At 51.0% G+C, this 19,093-nt stretch overlaps 1 protein-coding gene across 5 annotated transcripts in view; it reads right to left on the minus strand.

The window, feature by feature from the left end:
* The window catches only part of LOC135897768 (sal-like protein 3), a 175,748-nt gene that overhangs the window by 17,053 nt on the left and 139,602 nt on the right, over nt 1-19,093 (minus strand). Inside the window, exon 1 of one of the 5 annotated variants that reach the window (XM_065426478.1) lies at nt 10,180-10,281. The exons of the other annotated variants lie outside the window; for them this stretch is intronic. Within the exon in view, the coding sequence (XP_065282550.1) occupies nt 10,180-10,231 (52 nt within the window). The 5' untranslated portion in view covers nt 10,232-10,281. Of the gene's footprint in view, nt 1-10,179; nt 10,282-19,093 lie in introns of those variants that run through there. 5 annotated transcript variants of the gene reach the window in all.

Raw genomic sequence — 19,093 nt, forward strand, 5'->3', positions numbered from 1 at the left:
GCGGCCACGTAACAACCAGATCGGCAGCAGGCACGCAAAATAAAGAGAGAGACAGACAGAGCGAGAGAGAGAGCTGCGCTAGGAGATAACGCTTTTGCGGCCGTGCCTCCACGGCGTTTCTGCAGACAGCCTTACACATTTAAAGTTTTTATCAGCGAAGACACAAATGTAGCGTAGCGTTCGCGATGCTGCGCCTCCCGTCGACAGGGCCGGCGTGACTCCAATAACGAGGCCAGGACAGACATAAACCTCCATTTGCGAGACGCCTCGGCAGTGCTGACACGGCGCTCATATTGCGACGCCACATAGTCCACGCGCGCTCATCCGGCCGTCCGGGAATCGGTCTGTAACGCCGTGGGGAGCTTAAGGTGCGTTCCGCTGGGTACGAAGGCCTCTGTGTCTTAACGGGAACACTTGAAAAGAAGGAAAGCTTATTTGTAAGCCAGACAGCGGGTTCGACGAAACAAGTGCTCCTTCTGCGAGGCCCCTGCTCCATCCGCAGAGCTTCTCCGTAAACGAAGAGGTTCGCACGACGACTGTATCTTTTTGCGTGTGTGTGTGTAGCCATTAAGCAAGCCATCTGCCCGACAAAGCCACTAACCTTCTCTTCCCATATCTATGCACGTGGGCACGAGCGTTGTCATTAAAGTGCGAAAGGCGCGAAAATGTGCGCTTGTGAGAAACGATCGCCTTTTCTTTCATCAGTCGTAGCTCCTTTCGAAGCTTGCGTCCCCTTGCCCGTATGTTTCTCTTTTCTATTTCAGGCGATGTTCCCGCTCGTCGCTCTGCAGCTTCATGTATTTCGTGAAATGCGACTCTGTCCCTGGGCTATTACGTATACGCGACGCTTACAAAGAAGCGCTAGCAACAATTCTACAAGAAGCAAACAAAAAGAAATGATGAAGAAGAAATAACATACGTCAGTAGGCAGTTCACTTCAAACTACATCGAAGTCGGTACGAGATTTTCGATATTTTCACATGAGCACATAAAGATCTTCAGTTTATTGTACTGCGTCTAATAACGAATGTAAAAATTCGAGCCATCATCACTTTGGTTTTCTAGTTGCAGGAAATGCAGGTCTTTTTTCAGGCTGTAGCTGTAAGAGGCACGCTCTCCCTCTTTTCCTTTCTATTCCATCTTTCCCTTACCTCCAGCGTAGGGTAGCAAACCGGACGTTCCCCTGGTTGACATCCCTACCTTCCCTCTCCCAGCTTTCTATCTCTCTCTTTCTTTCCATCTGCGTTCATGGCGTCACCACCACCAGGCGGCATTCGACATTACTGCCCCTGAAAATGATTGTCGTCATTCTCGTTTCCGAAGTCCATCTCTCTCTTTCAGCGTTCGGACCGTTTTACTAATAGCAATAGACTTAATGCCATGTATGGGAAGGAAAATATTTTTTTCACTTCTGTAAATCATCCCCATTTCTCTCTCCCTTTACTGAAAAGCTATTTTACAAAAATGCACACGCATTTCAGCCCCAACGACGGTTATGAAGCAACGCAAGTCGCTGCATCAACGCTTTCTGGCCAAGGCTCAGCGCATAAGCCGAGCGCGATCACAAAGCCGCTCGCCTGCCCTTGTTTTGCCCATCCCTTCCAAGCCTCGGGCGGATCCGAAAGCTATATAGCAACCGACCGGAGTCGCGGTTGGGGTGTTCGGCTATTCTTTGTCACCGGCCCGGCACTGACTCGCACCATAGGGTCATTCTATCAGATAAGGAGGTCACAGAGATTTTCATATCTCAGGCAGATAGCAATGTGCATAATATTCGCTCACCACTGCGAATGCTGACTGCAAGCGACCCTGCCCAAAACACTCGAAGAATTATTTTAACGTCAAGTGATAATTTTGTGCTAGCTATCGATATCATTGTTTCGCACTATGGACGAAACTGCAAGCTCTTCCTAAATTCACCCCGACGCAGTAACCACACAAGGGTGATTCGTTGCGGTAACTTGTGAAGAACGGTACTCTACAAGAAATGGGAATTCCCGGCACTTATAAAGTGTGTCCCCACTATTGTGTCCCCACTAGATTTAAGGATATGCAAATGCCACGTAGCTGGACAGAACCAAGGTAATGTTGTTTGCCGTTGCTTGGAAATACTCATACTATTTTTTTCATTCCGTCTGATTACATAATTAGTTTTAATTATTCAATAAACTTCTCAAATATTATAATTATACAAAAAAGGTCAATGAGAAAATTGTAGAACGACACGAAAAACTGCTGACACAGCTTTCTTTTGCTCAATACGTGCTACATAAGAGTGTTTTTCCGAGCGTGAAAGAAGCCCGCGGATACACGCAAAATTGCCGCGCGACTGGCAGCTCGAGGCACTGTGTCTTGCTTTCATACGACTGGGCTCGATTTGAGCACTTCGTGTTTTTCTCCCGGCATAGCCAACTAGAAGCATTTGCGCACGGTGGTCCTCCCGGCCTTTCTTTACCCACAAGTGAAGCCAAAAGCAATGTTACACCGCAGCCTGTGAACACAGCGACATTCAAATATAAGCTCACAATGAAGGTAAAAACAACGATGATAGCCTACGTTAGTTAACATAAATCAACTCTTTTCCTTTGATTATATTGTCAATTATCATGCACCGGGCAGACTGGCTGTTCGCAGTGATAATCACGGCGCTCCAGCACGCAAAATCATCGCGAAATATGAAATAGTATATTGATACAGTCGACACTAAAACGTCATATCATGCCGGCAAGCCTCGCTTCGTCGCTCTTTCGTATTTCCGCCGGCTGCCTACTAAACGCGTGCAGCGAGGAGCAAGCTCTGCTCGACGCAAGCCGCGACTCTTCTTCTCCAGCTCGGCGAACACGTTTCGTCACCCGACGGGGACGCCGCCAAGCACGCAACCGACGACGCCCCGTTCACGCGTGCCCGCCGACCCACCTTGGTCATTTCACCCGACGACCTCGCAGTGGCGCCGCAGCGCACAGAGACCGCGCGCAAAGAAAACGGCCGAGACCAGCGCGCGGATTGACAAACAAGAAGGAGCGGACGGGCAGCGCGGGCCGCATCTGCCTATGCTTATTCGCGGCGGCCACGTCTGCAGACCAGCCGGGAGGCGCACCCGCGGAGTCGCCCGGCGCAAGGATCAACTCCTATTCTCAGTTGTTATGACAACTGCCCCCACGCATGGAACACGTTCGTTGGCGCGAGCGAACGATGCGCCCGTCCGTCGGCCGCAGGGCCCACCCGGGAGCGCGGCCCTTCTCGCCCTCCTCGTCAGCGCGCGCGCGCGAACCGTCCTGCCTCGTAAACCTCGCCTCGACCCGACGGGCGAGGAGCGCCTGTTTGACATCCGATGTTTTCCTTCGCCAGTCGGCTAACTTATGTGCCCCTTAAACCTGCTCCTTCTCTGCCCACTTACGCTCGCGAGCACTCGGCGCGATGAGCGGCCAGATGCGCTCGCGTACGAGGCGCGCGCGCACCAAACGAACGCAGCAAACTGTGCGCGCCAACTAAGCAGCTTTCGGCGTCGCCGGGCGTTTATGGAGCCTGAACGCGCGTCGAACACGACCTCGCGCACCTCACCCAGAGCTGAAGAGTGTCGGCGCATACACAGGTTGTCTCGCTCTAGCCCCCGCAGGCGCCTCTGACCGTAACGCGAAAACGCAACGGTGATTATGCGCCATGCAGGCGTTTTTAAATCGTCTCCGGCATCATAAACTTTTCTCAATTGTGCAATTGATTGACAGGGTTTAACGTAACGTCCGGTGTTGCATTCATGAGTCGTGGTTTCGTTTGTGCGACAGTCTCCGCAGCACTCGCAGAAATAACATTTTGCTCTTCAGGCTACGGCATGCTAGGCTTAACCAAAGATGTGTTCCTGTCTAACAAACATTGCTAGAAATCATGTAAACGTAAACTCTGGTGTTTCGTGTGCCAAAGCCACGTCGTCATTATGAGGCACACCGTAGTGGAGCAACTCAGGATTAATTTTGATCACCTGGGGTTCTTTAACCTGCACCTAAATCTAGGTACACAAGCATTTCTTTTTTACATTTTGCTCCCCGTCGATGTAATATTATACAGTGTTTTTTTCCCCTTTTTTTGAGAGAGAAAGAGAGAAAGATTACAGATTATTCATAAAGAAGCGACAACCGTGAGACACCTGTCGCGTTCGCTTACGAGCTCTACGCCGAGGCGGAAATACTTTGCCGCTGCTTAAGGTACTCTGAATATAATATTTAACAAAAAATGTTTAACCTATCAGTTGTGAACTTGAAAACAATTGTATATATCGAGAACTTGTAGGGCGTCACAATTTATGGCATACCCTTTTTTTTTTTTTAGAAATCTAAAACGATTCACGCACAAACTCCTCTGGGAGTTGTCCAAGTATGCGTAAGCACTCTGCCACTTGCTCATCTCCACGCAGCCCGGTGTCATTATCAATATTACGAAACTTGATCCGGCCAGTATAAACGACAGCGCTGCGGCGCAGGGTGCGATGATGACGTTCCGATCATTATAAGCCGTTATTGATCTTTAGCGCCTTATCCATCCACGTCAAACCATTATCAACTTTGGTCAACCGTATTCCGGCCGCTGCGTACGGCGCGGCGGCGCGAGCCATATCTTGAAGCGATCTGCGATAGGGACAGAATGCGCCGAGTGCTCATAGCTTCGTGTGGGCTGTGTTCGTGCCGCTTAGTTCGCGTTCAAGCGAAAGGCAGCGCGAAGGTCAATTAGCTTGTTGCTGCGGGTCCTATCTTGAAAGCGATCGTCTTACGTTACGGAAGGATGGTCGGACAGGTTTCCTCGTTGGGTAGGCATAGAAATGCTTACCCATATAAAGAACGGCACGAGATATTCATCATCGAAACTGAAGGCCAAATCCAGGCAATATCGAGAGTGAGCGCGTCCCGCTGCACGTCAGAAGGCAACGCTCCGTAAACAAGTGCGGGGCGAAGTTTGAATGACAGCATTCCGCGGCAAACCCGACACACAGCGGCAAACGCTTGCCAGGCAACGCCTGTCATATCAGTAGGTACAGCGACTGGCCGAGACGGGTCAGTTTCAAATTTCCTAGCGCTTGTCGTCAGGAGGCGTTTCGGTCTGGCATGATTGCGGCGCCGCCTTTCCTGCGCTCCCGTGGCGCTCGGTTTCGATATTGCCTGGATTTACCGTTGAAATGCGACGATAAATATCTCAAATTAGGTGCGATTTTCAAGATGTTTAAAAAATGACGGCGCATTAAAGCGTGACTGCCTTCAAATTCACCATTTAAACAACTAGCCTCTAGGGCATTAATTAAAAAGCTAATCCATAAATTGTCGTTAATTAGTCTTTCCAGATCAAGTTATAAGCAACATTCCGCCTCGCCGTATAGCTCGTATGCGAAGACGACAGGTGTCTCACGGTCATAGCTTTTTTTATAAGATCTCCGCATTGCCTAAAAAGAAACCACCTTGCATAAACACCACACCTACATAAAGAAAAGCGGGCTAGCAGTTCTCTCCTGAAAGGAACACTACACCCATCCACTTGAAGCGGAAAGAGAAAAAAAAAACAGGAAAGAGGAAGGCACACGACAACACATCGCATAACACACAAAGTAAGACCACTATACAGACGAAAGTCGAGCCCCGTATAGTTGAGAAGAATTGTAATGCAGCTTTGTGAGAAGCCTCGTATCAATTTGAAGCTCGACTTTTCAGAAATAAAAAACAACTGAGCACAGTTCTAGAAAGATCATGGCTGTTGGAACTTGCTAACCAGTACACAGCGAGAACTGTTGAAACTTGGGCACACTGAAAGGAAGTGCTCGAGTGTAGCGATACAGTGTCAGCAAACTGGGCACTCGTCTATAAGAACAGCAAGCAATGCCGCAGATCCAAACTACCACATTTCGGCTGTATGAAGCTTAGATGGTCCAAGCGCGCTCGTTCACCGACAGCGGCATGCGACACACCAAAAGATCAAGACTCTCACTGCTTTTGTAATAGGACCGCAGCAAAGCACGCCACTGCACGGTGACGTTCAGATATTTTCCGACATGAACCAACATTGGTTGTTCTTCCATACGTGAAAACTTGCGATTTGATTCCGTGCACATAAACAGCAGAAAACCAAGATTGCTGGCCTCCGAAATTTGCTTATTTTTTTCGCCTTAATGCTAAGACCTAAAGCCATCTATAAGTAATAACTGTCAACAGCCGCCAGGTAAAGAAACTACATGCCGTCCACGCACTTTGATGTGCAAATCAGAAAACTTACATGCACAGTTATGTAAGAGAATAACATGCAAAAACACCTTCTACATTAGACTGAAGATAGGGAGAATGTGGGCATAGTTTTCCGTATACAAACTCCCTCAGCACGGTGGCCGAGGAAGAGGTCTCTAACACGCGCCAGTAAAGCAGCACCTGACTGAGATAAATAGAACGGAAGTGACGACAACTACTCGTCGCCCATGTTTTTACGTTATAGCCTGACGGGCCGCATAAGCTACGACGAAAGGAATAGCAATCACCCGTCCGTACAGCCGTTTGCCGCACCCGAACCAATCGGTCTCCCATAAACAATCCCAAGCATCAACGACCAGACGTGAAGAGTGCAGAGAACTTTGGCACGGGACGGACGGTTTCCAGGCGCCTGGCCGTGGCTCCCGTGGAGCCGCACCACCTAAGATCTCGTGCGGTTTCTGTAGCATGGAAATATATCTGATCTTTTTTTTAAAGCGATTGCACGACCTGTGTGACAAAGCAGTTTTTCTCGGTAACAAGTGGGCGCGTTAAGTTAGCGCGCTCCGAACTCCAAAGGAGCACGCTCGAGTGCGCTCGAGTGCGACGCCTTCGGAGCTTAACTTAACGGCCATTTTCGCCGACTGTTTTCGGGTGCACGAACGTGCCGTCTGGCGAATGTTATGTTGCTTCCGCATCCGCTATTGCACTTCGCGCGCTTCTCGAATATGGCCCCGCCGACCGTACTTCTGCAGCCCTTGTTTAGACGATGAAGAGGTAGAAGAACTTGACGCGCGGCGACGGAGGCAGCAGCAGCAGCTTACGATGCGATGCAAGCTCAAAGCGCGCCAACACGTTGCCGATCTCGCCTGACAGCAGCTTCGGACGCCCGGCAGCGCGGCAGCGAGAGGAACGAGTGGGCAAGGAGAACGGACTTGCATTGGTGGAAAGAGTAGGAAAGACGTCATTTTTCCGGAAGCCGTAGCGGGTGCGCGCTCTCGCGCACCGTTTCCAGGATGGTGCGCGTAGAGCGCGCTCCGCAATCACGCACCGGAAGTCGCTTTTTAGCCGTTAAGCTTAAAAGAGCGCGCTCTGCTGGCTAGAGCGCGCTCGAGCGCCTTAACTTAACGCGCCCAGTGTCTTTTTACGGCCGTTTTTGGGGTAACAGTATTCCCATTGCTTGAATGGAATGTTGGGAAGGCACAGAAATAGGAGACCCAAAGTTAGCAGACGCTATCGGCCAGGCGGAATGCAACAGAACAGGACGAAAGTGTCAGAACAGGGCCAGGAAATACCTCGGGTAAAAGAAGGCAATAGATATATGGAAGCACAGGACACACACACACACACACACACAAACACACACACACACACACACACACACACACACGCACACGCACACGCACACGCACACACAAACACACACACACACACACACACACACTGTTTTTGTACGCGTCCGTTGCTGGTGGTCTCTCTGCTTTTCTGCTACCATTTTTACTTTCCCCCTGCTGCTCCCGAAACAAAGGGCTTCAAGGAGGCCAGAGGCGCCTTAATCGACCGCTGGGCAGACAGTTTCACGTTCTAATAAAGCATGCTCCATCGTTTCCCTGGCTTTGCCGCAGCAAGCACGTGTTTCTTCCTTGTTGTATGTCGATTTATAAGTGCGTGTCCTAAGGCATCCTGATCTCGCTTCGTAAAGTAAAGCGCTTCCCTTTGACTTAGCATAAATTGTTTCTTTCTTGATTTCCCTTTTTCCTTTTAAGTAGCTACTCATAGCAGGTTTATTTTCCATTGCCGCCATTCATGAAATTGTCTCAGCCTCTCTGACTTTGCGTTTCACGTTCTTTGTTGCCATATTGCTTACCACACCGGTAGCATACTTGCTGGTAAGCTTCCTAGTTCTTTTGCTCCACTGTGAATAAATGTTTTTCCTGTACAAATATCTGAACACTGTCCCAGCTCGTTTATTTTCTTCCATATTCCTCAGTTCTTCATTCTCACTTCAAAAATTGTCCAGCCCGTATCACACTGCATAGCTTCATTTGTAGTGTTCCAGTGAGCGCCCAAAGCAAGGCGTCCCAGTGATCACTGGTTGTCATTGAGTCCTCATTGTACCCCTAACTTCAAGGAAACAACCGCATTTCCAAATGGAAGTCCTGGAACCATTACACCTTTACACATACCCTGGAACACCTCGTACAGGCGCCCAAATCTTTAACTGGCGTGCGCGAGCGGCGACTTTTCGGTGTGTCAGCGCCGTGTGACGGGGCGAGGCTGGAAACAGTCTGAAGCTAAGCGCATGCGGACAAAGCCCGCTCAGCTGGGCCAATCGTCTGCTAGGCTGTTTCCAGCATCGCCCCGTCATACGGCGCTGACGCCCGGAAAAGTCCCCGCTCGCGCACGCCAGTTAAAGATTTGGGCGCCTGTACCTATGGTATTCCCATATCACTCTGTGTTTCATTATGGCCGCATCTCTCTTCCCCTTTGCTATTATATTTTTTCGTCATCAAACCAGGAGGGAATCGGTGGGCGGAATTTTGTTAATCCTTATACCCGCGAAATCTCCTTTCTCATTATGGAGAACCGTGCGAGGCCTACGTGTATTTCTCGAACAACGCGTGCCATTCTAAGCCCTGGTGTTTTTCTAATGTCGAGAGGACATTGAGGTAGCAGAAGATTTCTGCAAGAAGATTGCAGGTCAGTCAACGTACACAGGCTTACTTGGTGCGGGTAGCATTATGCCGCATTCACGGGATTCACGCATGGACCCGCCTTTCATCACTGAGGAGCTCGATGCGGTTCTAGCTTTGTGTAATCAGTCGTCGTCGCCTGGACCAGATGGCATATAATACCGCACTTTGTGCCACCTGGTTGAGCGAGCACGAAATGCGTTACTGGATACATTGAATGAATCCTGGCGAAATGGAAACGATCCTCATGAATGGAAGACAAGCCATCTGGTACCATCTGGTCTGTGTGTGTGTGTGTGTGCGTGTGCGTGTGCGTGTGCGTGTGCGTGTGTGTGTGTGTGTGTGTGTGTGTGTGTGTGTGTGTGTGTGTGTGTGTGTGTGTGTGTGTGTGTGTACGCGCGCGCATAGGTAGGAAGTTATGAAAAATGAGAACAAGAGCTTCCAACCCGTTTCAAACGGGACACTCATAGCATCCATCCATCCGAAAACTCAAATCAACGAAACAACCAAAAATATATCAGAATAAAAGTATGGAAAAAGCATTGTCAAAAAGCGATGGTGGCAGAAGGATTGAAACTATATTGCTCGTTTAAATAGGGGCTGCACGACTCCAGATAACGCGTTCCGGAGTTCCAAAAGTGCGGAATGAAAAATGAGCGAGGCGAAGCCGAAGTGCACACCTCAAGGTGAAAAGAATTTATTCTAATGAAACAAGCTGATGGACTTCACATGCATCTCTGAGGCGATACGTTCAGCCAGTGAGGCGCTGTTTTAACATCGGAGCACGTTTCAGCAGTAAACGGCGCATAGAGAGAACGTATGTCCGCTGTCAGACTTAAACTGAGCAGGGTTGTCACAATTCGCACGGAATTACCCCAAATAGGCGGACTTCATAAAGGTAACATAATCACTTGTAGGAAGAAGACAGAAGCAGTGCAAGGCAATGTCGAAAAAAGTTTCCCCTTTGTTTTGGGGCGAAACAAGAAGACGCGTTCATGCGAAGTGTGACGGCAGCCACATTCTAGCAGCGAACAATTTCTACTTTGGTAAAACGAACAGCCAGCCTGCGAACCAACAGAGGTGTTGTTGACAACGGGGTCACGTGTGCTGCCACAACTTAGCAAGCCGGTAGCCCAGAGATTTCATTTCGCCGGAAACGCTCACGACAATCCCACGATATTGAGTTTACATGCAAATAGCAGATGAAGTTCATTTCTGTGAGCACTGACGTCCAGATATGTATAAGGGTACAAAGCTTCGCGTGAGCCTACCTTGCAGTGTCGGGCGGAAGATCAGCTGACAGCTCACATCCTTCCTGTCCATCACCCCAATCAAGAAATAAATTTTTTTATTCTCCGTTAGGAGGTTCTTGTATAGCCGACCAATAGTTTGCGGATGCTATCTGCCCTGCGTACATGAAGAGTTCGGGCTCTGCACATGCGTCGTGCACTGACGCAATTTCTGTGATACACTAAGCCCCGTTGAGCGTTCGCAAGCCCTTGATGTCCGCTTTTTCTAAATCTGTCCGTTAAATATCTACAAAAGAGGCAAAGCGCCCTGTTAACGCTTACGACGCGCTTCGTCGACGCGGACGCAGCGCCGCTCCCGTGCAGACGTGTAATCAATCAAAATAGCAGAAAGAGCTGCGCTCGCGCTTTAATAAGGCGATACCTGGAGTTCTGAGCTCTGCCGCAAAAAGAATGGAATGACTCATTCCGCTGCTCGGCGCGACCTCGTGTGTCCCGGCGCGGGGCACGCGCCAGCACACTCGGGAGTGGCGGCTCGTGTCGACTCGGCGCCGCTTCGTCAGGGCGCTTGAGAAAGCGACAACCGTGGAAGATGAATGGGCGCGCCCCTCTTGCTTGCCGCCCGCACCCGGTGCCCCCCGGCCGCCGCCATTCATAGCCATGCGTCGCCGCATGTATCGCTGCTGCTGCGCGTTGCGCCTCTCGTTAGCTTTTTCCTTACGCAACGCTTGACTTGTTTGCCCCGGTAATCACTTCATTGCCCCGCGCATATACGAATGACACGAGGCGGGAATTCAATATCTTTGAGTGGCTCGAACTGAAAGCGGGAGACGCAGCAGCACAATCCGGCATCCCTCTCTTCACGGAAAGCTCTGCCATGTTATCGCGTGGGAGAGAGAGGTGCATGGCGAAAAGCGGCATCATATATATCAAAGGCAAGCGTCCCTCGCTTTTGGCGTCACTGGATTCCGATCGAGGATTCCGAGTCCTTTCATCTGCGAAAAGCTGCCAATGGACGAGCGTGACGTATGCTATACTCTCCTTCGCGGGTGTCAACACTTTCCGCATTGCTAATAAATGAAGCGTAAAAAAAAAAAACGCGTCAATGTAAGCCTGTGTGGCGTATACCGCGTCGGAGAAGTGGTGTGCCTACCCCTTTGCAACTAAATCACGATGCAAGAAAAGGGGAAAATTGCATGGCAGTGTCGAACTAGAAAGCCTACTCTTCTGTCGTGCCGTGTTTCTAGCGTGCAATTTCCGTGGCTCAGAATTACTACCTTTATACATGTATGGTAAGCTTCTGGGAGAGAGTGGTATACAAGAATTATTGTATTGCATGGCGTACCGTATATACGAAATCGCTGAGGTGCTTTAGCGAGAAGTCAAAGCGTATTAGCACATCATAGGCGCGACTTAGCTGCGTCGCTATACTTACATAAGAACATGGATCAGGTAAGAGTTTGATACCTCGACGTTATCGAGATATTACGCTAAAAATTGTAATTCAACTTTAAATTAAATCCTGGCGCCTTACATGCCAAAATCGCGATGTGATAACGAGACACGCCATTGTGGGGGACTCCGGATTAGCGTGACCCACCTGGAATTCTTTAACATAATCCTAAATCTCAGCGCGCACACAAGCGTTTTCGCATTTCGTCCACGTCGAAACGCGGCCACCCCGTCCGGCACCGAGCCCGCGACCTCGAGCTCGGTGGCCAAAATTAATCCGGAGTCCCTCACTCTACGGCGGGCATCATAATCGGATTGTGGTTCGCGACTGAAACCGCAGATTATATAAACGCAAGATAAAATATTTCATAAGACCGCAACTATATACTATCTTTCTCACCCGCTTTGCATGTTTCCATTTCCTTGTTTTGTTGCTTCCGTCATTTGTTTACATCTCCGTTCTCTCAACCGAGATGCAGGGCCAAAAGAGAGCCGCTAGGAGCTTAAAGTCGGCACTTCCACGTATACTAAGGCACTTTCACACGGCTTGTTGCGCCGTAGGCAGGGATCGAAAGTGCGGTGCGTGCCAGTACCGGAGCACGCCAAACGTAGGGCCCGCGCGTGATGCGGGGAGAGAGTACACCCTTCAGGCCGCAGCTCGAAAAGGCTTTGCAGTGAGGAATGCGTCACGGTCTCGGCCGAGGCAGGACTCCGTTCCCCGACCCGGTCACGTGCGCCGCGGGCCGACCCCCACGTGCGACCGCTTCACTTCGCAATCCGCGATAAATGCGCCGTGAGGAAAGCAGCCCACTTCGGAAAGCAATGCAAAGGGCGGGGTATATAGATACCAGCAAGCCCCACCGCACCCCAACCTTGCCCCGCTATGGTCCGGTCTCAGCGGCGCTGTGGTAGCGACTGCCCTCGAGCGCTAAAGTGCGCGGCCTGGGAAACTTTAGACGCCGTGACGCGGACCACTCCGTTTAATGTGCCATTATTGCCCGAGCTAACACTGACTGCTACGGGCGGGGAAAATGTTTAAAATAAAGCCGACTCGGCTCTTCTAACTCATGTGAAATTTACACGTGCGCGGTGCCACACGGTGTCTGTGCCGCCAACTGACAGCTACCGCCGACCACACGATACCATTTCGCGCGATGCTTCGCGGTCTCAAGAAGCTGTAGCACGTCCGCGACAACGGTGGGAAGCGGAGCGTCTCAACGCACCGAGGGCGAGCTTATGTTTGTACGCGTGGAACTGGCATGAAACTGCAAGGGTAGTCAGTCGCCGGCCGTGGGACTCAGCTATACTATATGCAGCATTCAGAACGGTTAGATAGGGGCCGCATTTCGCCTTTCCACTCCCTTGCGGAAAATTGTGCGTTGGCCAAACCAGGCGCTGCATAAACAATCGACTCAGAGAGCACATTGCAATGTTAATCGCGCGGTTCACAGTCATCTTGGTGGGCACTGCAGAAACTCTGCCTGCAAACCTGTCCAGTATCACGCGATCAACTGAAGATAATTCGAAACAACTGAAATAAATCAGCGTTGAGCGGAGATACAAAGGAGGCCGTCAAAATGCATGTGTAGGTATGAATTGTCTAAGTTAGTCACCATTTGCCTGGTCTGATAAAGAGGGCAATCGTTTTCTTCAAAAACTGTTACCCACTGACAAAGAAGAAGAAGAAAATAGCACTGAGAGTAGTGAGGGAAAGAGGTGGGGAAGGGGGAGCTGGGAGGCGTTTCTTCTTTGTTTTGTTTTGGGGCTTACGACATGAAACTTTCTACGGAAAAATAACCGTTTGTTGAAAGCACAGCGCTGCGAGTGTCTAGTTCGCGTCTCATATTCCGTCCTCGTTGGAGACCATAATGCACTATTCGTAGTCGGCTTGCTCGAATGGTACACAGTGACCTCTGAGTGGAGGCTGGATCACTACATGTTCACCAGACGTGAGGTCAAGTTTATTCGTCCCCGCATTGCTCGTGTGCGTCGTTCTGCCTATATATAGTTTAAGCTTTTCCACTCGAACCGCTATTTCAAATGGACTCCGCCAGTCACACACAGAGATATCAGAGAGCAGCTTGGATCACCGCATATACGCATAACACGTACACATGGGGCGAGCACACGCAGCGTCGGGCTCGCGGAGCCAGTTCGTGGCGCACGCGCTTGCGCACCGGCTAAGCGGTGGCCCGCAGCCCCCACCCGGGCCCCCGGCGGCCTCTTTAGGCCAGGCCTAAATCCGATTCAGCTCTCGGAGCAACAGCGTAATCCGTTTTCGCAGCAGGAACGCTTCTGGGCCGGCGGGGAGTTTGTCTCCCCGAGGCTGTTTAGACAAATCGGGCTCTCGCCGGAGCCTCGTGACTCGCGCGCCGTGCTTTTCGGTGCTCTCCTTGCCGATATGTGCCAGCTCCGCATTGCCTGCCGCTGCAGGGTAAACGCGGTTGAGGGCCGGCACCTCTTTGCGTACTTTGGAGAGAAGCGCTTTTTGACATTTCAAACGCGAGCAGAGCTTTATCGGATGGGGCGTTAACCCTCGAGACGGTTCTCCACGCAGTGTATCGCTTCTGATGAGCTTATATGCCGCCGGCACAGTCCCTGAAGGGGGCGATGCTTCAGCGCAGCTGAAGGCAACGGGATTTCGGGAAACCGGTGGCAACAAATGGGTCGGCTATACGTCACCTTTATATCCCTGACCTTTATGCGAACCAAAATCAAGTGAAGGCGTTGGACGCCACCATTACGCTAACGTGTGCCTGACAACTACTGGAGTTTATTGTGCCAACCGCGATAGCCTTTATATTACGGCACAGCGCATTGAATATGGAGCATTAAACACCCAAGCAGTGGTCTCCGCTGACCATAATTCACTGTCCACCGTGGCTATCAACAAGAAACAAGTTTGCTCCAAGTCCCGCATAAAAGACAATCACCTGTCGGCGCGAGTTTCTGCACCTCACTGCTTCACCAACGCATACGGAGCCGTTTGTATGTTGGCGTCTTGAAAAAGCGAGATCGGCTTTGTTGAAAGACAGGCGCAAGGATTGGTGCCAAGCGCGAACGCTTGGCTCTGATATAGACGAGGCAGCGAGCGTTCGGGAACAGCAGTAATGCGCTACGGCGCGTGCTGTTGTCTATATACCGCGAGCCTATAGTCTGACGACCTGGCATGCAGTCGGAGCGGGAAAAAGATAATCCTCCGGGGGTAAACCTGGGGGCAATTATGGAGCAGCCGGCTTACACGCGGGAAAGGGGACGCTGCTGTCGCTGCACGTTGCCGAACTGCGAGCGGCAGGGAATCAAAGAAAAAAAGATGGCGGCCGACCTAATCCAGGAGCCGCTTATGTCGCTGACCGTTGCAGCTTCTGAGGAAGCAGCGAAGCTGCAAGCCAAGGTTATGCCGAGAAATGAGCGCCACCGGAGAACCGGCCACTTCTGACAAGTGAATCAACGGGGACCTGCAGGCGGCGGCGAAACAAAGGATTTGGTCGCTCCTGTATAAGAGGTGCGTGCGCGGAACGTTGCTCTGCTTCGCTCATATACAAGTCTATTGGACTTGTCTATTGGCTGGTGCCGGCGATTATTTTTCGCTTGTGTTTATTTTATGCACGCGGTTCTAGACTTTCCTTTCTTTTCTTGCCTTTAGCTTGGACGCCCTAAGGGATAGAGACACACGAAGTTTTCCCCATGCTGATGGCACGACAGAGGTTTACAAAACAACAAACAACGACGAACGGGACTTCTTGATAACACAGGCCAACGCAAGGCAGCGCTTCTGTTGATCATTTAGCTAAAATCATGCGTTCTGCCAACGCTACGGAGTGCTGAACTCTATGAAGACGGAAGCAATGCCAATGCGCACACAGATATATGTATTGCATCGAAGGCATGCGCACACCGACTTTCACGTCGACTCTTACAGAGTTACTCTCCAGCTTAGTTCTCACCCTCTCGCTTGGTGAGTAGCTTAATAGGGAGAATTCGGAGCGTAACGGAACCAGCTTTAGGCAGAATGAAACAAGCAAGACGAACTGCGGCCGCTAGTCAATAACTTAGCCTGAACGGTAAATTACAAACGAGAAAGGGACACGCTCGTTAGTTTCTAAGAACTGCACGCAAACGCATACACTCCATTGATGTGCTGCGATGTACAATCCATGCTGTTTTCCAGTGATGTACGATCCATACAATCCAGTGTGCGTGCGTGCGTGCGTGCGTTCGTGTGTGCGTGTGCGCGCGCGCGCGCGCGCGCGCGTGTGTGTGTGTGTGTGTGTGTGTGTGTGTGTGTGTGTGTGTGTGTGTGTGTGTGTGTGTGTGTGTGTGTGTGTGTGTGTGTGTGTGTGTGTGTGTGTGTGTTTGTGCGTGTGTGTTTGTGTGTGTGCCAATAATATAAACGGGATTTCCGACGTATAAAAAAAGGAGACATAAAAACACACACACACACAACGTACGAAGAGATGGTGGCATCTTCCTGCGTCCGTGATCTCATTTAGCGCGGTGGTGAAAAGCACCGCTGACCAACGACTCCCTTCCGAAGCCCTAAATTACGCCTCATATAAAGTCAAATCCCGCCAATCCATCGATCGCGCGCGCCTGTTATCCCGCAAAGATGCACGTGCCAATGCTATAGCGCGGTCGTCCATCGAAGACTGCCTGCAGGAGTCGCGACGTGTTCCCAACGCTGCCGAAGAGGCGCAGCACCCGCGCGCGCGGTGTCGCGGGCCGCGTGTTCTGCCGGCAACACGCCGTGTCGCCTAATAACAACCGGAGGCTCCCGCGGCGGGCGCATCCCCGCGGGGACCGGCAGACTTGCGCAGGAAGACGCCGGCGGAGGCCTAAACGGTTCACGCCTAAAACGAAACCCGTGTTAGCGGACGCCAGCCAAAGAAAAGATCAACAGCTGGGAAAGAAGGGGAAACCGATCCCATTTAGTGCCGTGTGCGAGTGTGTATGCCTCCTTAACCTCCAACCCCGTCGCTTCTCGGCGCCGACGATGGAAGAAGGGCAGCCGCCGCTTAACGCCGGGCCCGCCTTCAAAAGCGGACACGCCGTGGCAAGAAAGCACAACGCAAAGCGACATCCGGACAAGGAGGGGGAGCGCGAGCCCCAAGCCGCTGGAAGCGCAACACGCGGCTAGCCCGATGCGGGAGCCGTATAGCTCCGCGGCAGCCGCAGGCCACGCAGCTTCCCACGGGTTTTGTCGATGTAAAGAAGGAGAAAGAAAAAAAGAGCGCGGATAGAAAAAGGAAAAGCGAAAAAGATAGATCCGCTGGACGAAACGGAACAGCGAAATCGCGCACAACCGATCGCTCGGCTGGCAAGGATCAGTCCACATGAGTTCCCTAAGCCGCATTTCTCGCTGATCTCAATGTTACTTTTCTTTTCCCCTTTCTTATTCCGTGACAGTAGGCAGCATTAAAGCTCGTCGAATTTGTACGAAAAAACAAGCATATACCGAAGTCTGGAATAAACTCTCGTAGACAAGCTTGCGCATTATACAGACGAGGAAACAGAAAGCTTCAAAAAAAGAAATGAAAGCTGGTTTAATTGATTTCAGGAGAAAGCCAATATTCGTAGCATGCAAACAACTCCACATCTCTATAAAAAACTACAAGCCGGGTGTATTACGCTCCTGATGAAAGGTTACTTAGTTCGAAGGAGTGTAGTTCTGTGCAACGGGCAAATATTCAAGAGCGTCACTTTATCGTTATCTATATATATTCACGGCATTAGGGGCTACCTTCTGATGTTTCCGTTGACAAGTAAACTCACCACTAGGCATGGTGTAAGCATTCCCGCCCCAATACCAGGCAGTTCATCCAAATACGCCAGTATTCCACCATTGTCCACATTCGTGGCATGAACCTGCCTATAAACACGAGTGGGCGCTCAACTGCGCTTTTTAGCTAAAGGGGCGGCGTCCGTGCCCGCCCGAGTGATGAAGACGTTGAGGGAAACGTGCTCCCGGGATCCGGACTGCCGAAGACACAGAACCGCGGCGACGAGCGTGCGTGCGTGCGTGCGTGCGTGCGTGCGTGCGTGCGTGCGTGCGTATAGGGCTGCAAAGGCGGCAGAGCCACCGAGTATGGACGTGCGCGGAACGCGACACGGGGCCGCGCAACACCCGGGGCCGCCCATGAATCGCGCGGCTCGCGGAAGCCGGGTCCGGCGGGAAAAGGCAGCGCGCGCTGTGCCTCATAAAAGCAGAGTACATTCCCATGTCCGTCTTGTCAGTCGGACTGTTGCTGCAGCAGCGAGCGGCCATCGCTAAGCAGGGAGGAGCAAGATTTATAAACACAATCCGTATGAGACCCGGCGCCGCGGCCTATACACAGGGCGCACTGGGCGCCATATAAGCTCTTCGACGAGCGCCTTTTGTGCGAGCGCGCGCCTGGGGCGCGCGAGCCAGCTTTGTGTCCCCACCCCCCCCTCCTTCTCTTCCAACCTCCGCCTATATTTTTTTTTATTTCTTTTTCTCCGTGTGTCCGTGCGCATCGGTGCACGTGGCGAGCTTTCTTGTGTGTTTATCTTACGCGAGAATTGCAGGTGCCGGGAGGGAGATGGAGGGCAGAGGACGAAAGCAAAAGCGACATCGTTGGCCTTTCCGTTCGCCTGTTTTTGCTTCTTCTCTATAGTATACGGGGCTCTTTAACGCCGGGCTTCGCTTTCTCTTGTTGCAAGAAGGCGAACAGCGACACGACTGCTCGGTAGGAGTGGAGGGTGAAACCCTCGCTCACTCTTTTTCTTCTTCTTTTCCCGCAAAGGTTATTCAATTAACATCGCTCGAAACTTGTAACACCGCTACAAAGTGGCGGACCCGTGCTTATATCCGCCGCGCGGTGGCTGCCTTTGCGGTCGGCAGTTCGATTCCCGACCGTGGCGCAACCGCATTCCGGTGGCAAGAGGAATGTATAAGAGCACCCTTGCACGACACGTAGTCAAAATTCATCCGGAGCCTTGAATCACAACGCCTCTTATGATACCTCTGCTGCTTTGGGGGACGCTATACACGAAATTATTCAATAATTTCGCGTGAAGCATTTTCTCAAGGATTTTTTTTTCCAAACCGCACTACAGGGCAAGGTGATCTGTGTTTTCTTATATTTTTTTCTGTTGAAAAAAGAAATATGACACACCACTTCAAATCTAAAGTAACCCTTGTGTGGAACTTGATTTCGTATATAGGATACTCGCCCGGTGCTGTCAGCTCTTCCGTTGATGCAGTCTGTCCGTCTGCTGTCGTGTTCAATGGAAACATATAACGCAGTTCGGTGTGCATTTCTTATGTACTCGGCACCTCGCTGTCCTTAGATACATGCGTGCAATTCAGTCTAGCGGAGATCTACTATAGCGTAGAGACGTATATCGGAGTAGCGGTGGACGTGTACTATAAAGTCATTGCTGGTGGTGACGCTTTGTAGCGCGGCGATCAACCATAACAAGCTAGAAACTTTCTTTCGAATTGCGCAGCTATCTTCCCTAAACA

The sequence above is a fragment of the Dermacentor albipictus genome, chromosome 1 (genome assembly GCF_038994185.2).
Source record: "Dermacentor albipictus isolate Rhodes 1998 colony chromosome 1, USDA_Dalb.pri_finalv2, whole genome shotgun sequence".
Taxonomy (NCBI): domain Eukaryota; kingdom Metazoa; phylum Arthropoda; class Arachnida; order Ixodida; family Ixodidae; genus Dermacentor; species Dermacentor albipictus.